Genomic DNA, 6,000 nt, shown 5'->3' with positions numbered 1-6,000 from the left:
CGCCCTCGCGCCGCTCGGCGACGCCGCCGCGCATGCTCACTCGGGGATCCGCCCCTGAGCTTTACCCGTCAGATGGCTTTTAACGGGCATGGGAGCCATGGTTTGCAGTGTACGCACCAACGTCCCAGGGTGGGGTAGGATCAGGCCCAGTGGCACAGCGACAAGAAAAACAGGCACTGACACAACTTCCCGATTTTCTCACGTCCCTTAAGTGCAGGTTTTCTTGGGTTGACCATTCACTTCCATTATGTCCGACCTGGACAACCCGCTTTGCCGGTGGGGCCTCCAAAAAACCCGACTGCATTCTTTTCTTTGCGTCGGGGTGCGTCGAAAAGCGGGGTGAATGGAGCGAGTCGTTACAAGAAAGTAAAATGTTCTGTGCAGACTGGGCTGGGAATGCCTTACCTTTGAGTTTTATTGCCCGAAACGTGGCTTTTTTAGTGCCGTACTGGAAGCGCTTCCCCGCAACCGGCCCACCGCCTCCACTCTAGCATTATCCCGCCCTCTCCGAGGTGACCGCCTGTCGGCACTGGCAACGCCGACGTTGCTGCCTGCTCTACAAAGAACCGCCCCACTCGTTTCCAAGGTGTGCAACTCGGAAAAGTGTCCCAAACAAGAACCAGCCACCCTTCGGTGGAGAGGCTAGGGCTCGCGGTCTTGGCGAACAACCGGACCCCTACGTCCCGGCCCCACTCCTCTCAGGCGGACCACCGCCGGGGGCGCGCCGCAGCCTCCAGCCCCACGCCGGGCCTGCCCCTGCGGCCGCTCGGAAAATGCGGCGAGCGGAACCCGCACGCGGAAGCGCCGGCCGCACTGAGCATGCCCAGTTGCACAGCCGACCAGAGGAGTTTTTTTTTTTTTTTTTTTTTTTTTTTTTTTTTTTTTTTTTTTTTGGTCTCAAGTAGGAGGCCTCCCCCCCACCCCCACCCCAGCCCCCCACCACCCCCGGCCTAAGCAGCGACCATGGCCGAGGTCCCCGGCGCGGCGTTGTCCCAGGCGGGTTGGTAAGTGGCGAGTCCCGCCGGCCGCCCGGCTGCGGACGCGGGCCGGGGTTCCCAGGAGGGTTGGGGCTGGGGGCGGTGGGGTGCGTGTCGGGGAAGGCGGAGGCCGCTGCCCGCCCCCGGCCTCTCCCCGGGCCCTCCGGGCCGGCTCCGCCCCCGGCGCCACGCGGAGCCCAGCGAGTGTCCCCGCTCCCCTCGGGGCGGCGGCGGCTGCGGCGCGGCCTGGGCCCCGGGCGGCGGGCCGCGGAGAGGCCGGGTACCGCGGGCAGGGCCGGCAGGGCGGCCGGGGCGCAAGACCGAGCCGATCCGCCCGGGAGGACCTGCCGCGCCGGGGGTGTCGCTCCGGCGGGACCAGGGGCGGCGAGGGCTGGAGAACGAGGCGCGGCGGCGGGGGACGAGCGCGGCCGCAGACCCCAGGCCCGCGGGAAGTTGGGGGCGGACTGGAGCCCGGCCGTGCTGCCCGGGCCGCCCCGCCGCCTCTTTCTCCTCATTTCGGAGGACAGTCGGGACCCGGGGCAGCTGCCCTCCGGGGCACGTACCCAACTTCTGGAGCTCAGAGTGACCGCATTGTCAACTCGTGTGGGTGCTCCGTAGAACTTTTCTCGAAAGGATGGCGATGTTCTGATTTTTAAAGACGTTTCATGTCAAGATTTCAGGATCTGAAAGCAATAAAAATTTATGCGAAATGAAGCAGTTTCTGCAACTGCGGCCATGACGGTTGTAAACGTCCAGTGTAATTCAGTAAGCGTTTCCAGGCCTGTGTAGGCACAGTCTGAGATGAGGGATGGGAGGGAGGATGAAAAACATTTGCCCCCGCTCGCTGGAAGTTCACTGTCTTAGTGAAAGGAGAAGAGAGGGAGGCATTAAAAGAACAAACACAAAAACAGAGGGAATAGTAAAGTGTACGGGGGAGCAGGTAGGTGTGCTCTGGAATTGGAGGTGGAGGAGAGTCAATTTCCTGGAGGAGTGGGCTTTGAAAGATGGTGAGTGAAAGGCCTTCTAGACATACAGCCGCCGGAGATGAGGCACAGAAGTGGCAAAGTGCTTACTGGTTTGCAGAACTGACACTAGATCCTTGTGGTTCGTGGAAGTTGGAGGGTATCCAATGAGGATTAAGACGAGAAATGTTGGGGACAGATTATGGAGGCTAAAGTGCGTTAAAGATGTAGGTTTGATTTTGTAAATAAAGTTTTTTAGTAGAGTGGTATAATAACACCTGTGTTTTGAAGAAACTGCTTCTACTTCTACAGGCACCCGATTTTACAGATGAGGAAACTGAGGCAGAGAAGTTTTAAGTAACTTTCCAAAAATGACATAGCTAGAAAGTGGTGGAGTTGAATGGTGAGCTCAGGGGGGCTGGTTGAAATCTGGTGCTTTTAACTATTGTGCATTATTGTTCCTGCGGTTTTTTCATGGAACTCCATTAGTATAACAAACCGTAGAGCTAAAAACTCACCTTATTCCGTTTTGGTTTTGTTCTTTTAACTGGAAACCTTCAGTTTCCTTATCTCATGAGGTTGTCTTGAATAATTTTGGATCACTCTTCTATTTTAATTTTCCCCCATTTTTCATTAGATTCAGCCTTAGCTCTTCAAACTAATAATAAGATTTCATTTACAAACTTAGTCTTCGACTGCTTTCCAACATGACTCTGCCTTCTTTAAAAAGGCTACTCTCATTATTTCGTTTCCAAACACATACTAAATTGTTCTTTGGATTCTAAGCTCCTTAAGGGGTAGGAAACTGCATCTTGTTTCTCTGTGTATCTGTGGTGCCAGGGAGCAGCACTACATTGTAGATTGTCCATAAAGTCTGATACAGTTGACCTTGGAATGCCCCTGCCAGTCAGAATTCTCTAGCCAGGGTCTTTGCCCAAGTTTAGATAGAGTTCCTCCCTGCTTTGTTATTTTGTTGTAAGTCCCACCAGTGTTATATTGTAACATTTGCCACTTTGTGTTGTAAGTTGTCTGTTTACACGTTTCTTTATTCCACCAGACTGTGCTGCTTTTGTGTGGCAGAGACTCAAATGCAGGAGTAATCTCGGGCTGATAAGACTATCTTTCTAGGAGTTTGGGAGTTTCATGTAATTCCTGATGGGTCTTGAACAGACTAGACGAGTGCCAAAGATGACAAGAGGATATCCTAGGCTTTCAGGTGGTTTGTATTCTATCTTGTATGCAAGTAGAGGCTTACTATGTTAAAATACAGAATCTCAAAGGTTTAGGCAGAGAAAAGAACTGGAAGGAGAATTTTTGACCATAGAGCAGCTTTGACCAACTCATTCAGCTCTGACATCCTGAGTTTCCTCTAACTCTTGGAATTCTCTATTATTGTCACTGACAAAACCATTTTTCTTGGTACTCGGTCTATTTACTTAATTACTTGTAGGGCTAGAAAGAAATGAATGCTAACACACCTAAACTATTGTTAAATCTCTTCTGTCAGCTTTACCTAAAATAGTAGGTTAGGGAAGTATTTGGCACTGAGTGGGTTATGTTTCTGAAAATATGATCGTCAGGGGGTGCAGATGATCTATATAGACTGAACTATGATTCCAATTTATTTTTTTTAGTGCATTTTTTTCTCTTAAGTCTTTAATCTTCATAAGAACTCCCATCCCCCCATCAGTATTTTACAATACAACTCCAACAGTAGCCACCTGGCAGACTTAATAATTTTTTTCCTTAGGTGACCAGTAGTGTAGAAAACATTAGGTTTTGCTGATTTGAACTTAAAAGTTTCAGGGACTGGGGCCGGCCCGGTGGTGCAGCAGTTAAGTTCGTATGTTCCGCTTCTCGGTGGCCCAAGGTTCGCGGGTTCGCTGGTTCGGATCCCGGGTGCGGACATGGCACCGCTTGGCACGCCATGCTGTGGTAGGCATCCCAGGTATAAAGTAGAGGAAGATGGGCATGGATGTTAGCTCAGGGCCAGGCTTCCTCAGCAGAAAAGAGGAGGACTGGCAGTAGTTAGCTCAGGGCTAATCTTCCTCAAAAAAAAAATAAAATAAAATAAAAAATAAAGAAGACTTTATTAAAAAAAAGTTTCAGGGACTTCTACAGTACAATAGTGGTTATGTTTAAATAATGTGCTAAATGTTACTTTGGTTCTTTGTAATGCTTAATTATATGCATAGAATAACTTCACTGAGAGAAGAAATTTGACTCTAGATTTGTCTAGATAACAGAGTTACTTTACTGTCTGCCTTTTTTGTTTTTTCTCTTTAGAGATTTCCCTTAAGGGGGAATCGTGTATTTCTACCAACTTGTGACTCTCCTGAAATTTTTTTATAGAAATATCAGCCTTTTGAAACTTTTTTTCCTAAATAGAAGCATGTTAGAGGAACATAATCAGCTGTGTTTGTGTTTTTGGAAAGTTATTTTCCAGAGAACTAGTGAATTTATAGTTTAACTCCTTCGGTGTGCAGATGAGGACACTGAGGCACAGAGAGTGTCAACAACTTTCTCAGAATTACAAGTAGCAGAAGGAAGAATATAGCCCAAATGTCTAGGGTAAAGATTCAGTACTCATTTCCACAAAACCGTGGTGACCACTTCTAATTTAAATTTTTGATCAAAAATAACACAGTTCAAAATTAAAAATGGGATTAAAGCATTTTGTGATATATAAATTTACTTTTTTCTTTGGGAAAGATGAGGTGCTTATTCTAGGAGTGATGGTATTGGAATCAAAGAAACTTTACCTTGCAGTGGCTCATCTAATTGCTGATTAGGCTTATCAGCAAATCTGGTTAATTCTGTATTTGTTGAAGTCTAGGATTATCTGAAAAGGTAAGGCACCATACTGTATATCTTTGCTTTACCTGGCAGTTTTGAGTTGAAGATACAATAAGGTAGCATTAGAAATAGTGTGTTTCCACTTTGTTCTGAAAAATTATATTTTCTTAGAAACCCCTGGTTTGTAACATTCAAGATTTAACCAGGTTGTGCTCTGGGGTTTTGTTTTTGTTTTTATTTTTTGGGAGGAGGGCAAGTTTGGAGGGAAAGAGGATGAACACAAAGGTCTCTTTCTTACCTTTCACCTGTGAATTTCACCTTACTTTTTGGGGTTATCTTTCTTTGATTACTGCTGCTACCCCAAGCTGACATCCTCTGACTCAAGTGTATACCAAACTCCAATCCCTTTGTTTTGCCTTTGAAAAACTAAGAAAGACTACAGCTTATAAAAGTCTTTATCAAAATTTAGTACTAGAGGAGAACAACCATAGGATAAACAGAGAAAATAAGCAGCACAATGGCATTATGGATTATAAAGTGTTATTACTGTCTTGTCTGGAGGGGCCTGCCCTATTCCATTGTTGCCTTGAGATAGCTACTCCAAAGAGGGGGGACGACTTCAGGACATTTTGCTGGAATTTCTAATTTCTACCTTTTGACCTATTCACTGATGGAGAGCTTCTTTTCACATCCCTTCATATAGGTGCTTCCTCCCAAACATATTGATGATCAAGACCAAGAAAGTCAGATTCCTGTTCTGCAGCTCATCCCTGTGCCTTTTTTGTTTGTTTGGTTTCAGTTTTCTGAGAGATGCATTCCCCAGGAGACTGCTGGTGAATGATCGCAGTCTTCAAGTGAGACACAACCTTTGCAGCATTATCAATATAACTGTCCCTTCATATAATACACTGTTGGTAATAATCATACAATAAGTGTTTATGTGAAGGGTGTCAGAAGTTTTGTCCCCTCATGGTAGTCCAGCCTAACTCTTAGGCATAGGTATATTTGTAAAAAATATTGGTAGTTCTTTATAAAGTTGTATATTAAATGCAAGATTTTTTTATTATCTGGAATTATAAAATACTTTATCATTACCACTTTGATATAAGTATACTCTTGGTACTCTCTTTTGGGTGGGATAAGAACTGTTAAGATACTTTTTAAATGAAACAGAATAATAGATCATGCTGAAAAACACTAGAAGAAACCAATTCCTTTATATTTGGTTTTCAGGGGAGCTTATTGGAGACATCCTTCTATTTTGA

The 6,000-nt window shown here is 46.1% G+C and overlaps 1 protein-coding gene across 3 annotated transcripts in view; it reads left to right on the top strand.

The window, feature by feature from the left end:
* The first annotated feature begins 643 nt into the window (after window positions 1-643).
* The window catches only part of TDRD3 (tudor domain containing 3), a 172,239-nt gene continuing 166,882 nt past the window's right edge, over window positions 644-6,000 (top strand). For 2 of the 3 annotated variants that reach the window (XM_046664420.1, XM_046664419.1), the window contains exon 1: window positions 645-1,004. In XM_046664420.1, the coding sequence (XP_046520376.1) occupies window positions 964-1,004 (41 nt within the window). In that variant the 5' untranslated portion in view covers window positions 645-963. Of the gene's footprint in view, window positions 1,005-6,000 lie in introns of all 3 variants that reach the window. The other variant, XM_046664421.1, reaches the window with a different exon arrangement.

This window comes from Equus quagga, chromosome 6, assembly GCF_021613505.1.
Source record: "Equus quagga isolate Etosha38 chromosome 6, UCLA_HA_Equagga_1.0, whole genome shotgun sequence".
NCBI classification, from domain to species: domain Eukaryota; kingdom Metazoa; phylum Chordata; class Mammalia; order Perissodactyla; family Equidae; genus Equus; species Equus quagga.
The sequence above is the reverse complement of the archived record's forward strand: the minus strand, read 5'-3'. Positions and strand labels throughout refer to the sequence as shown.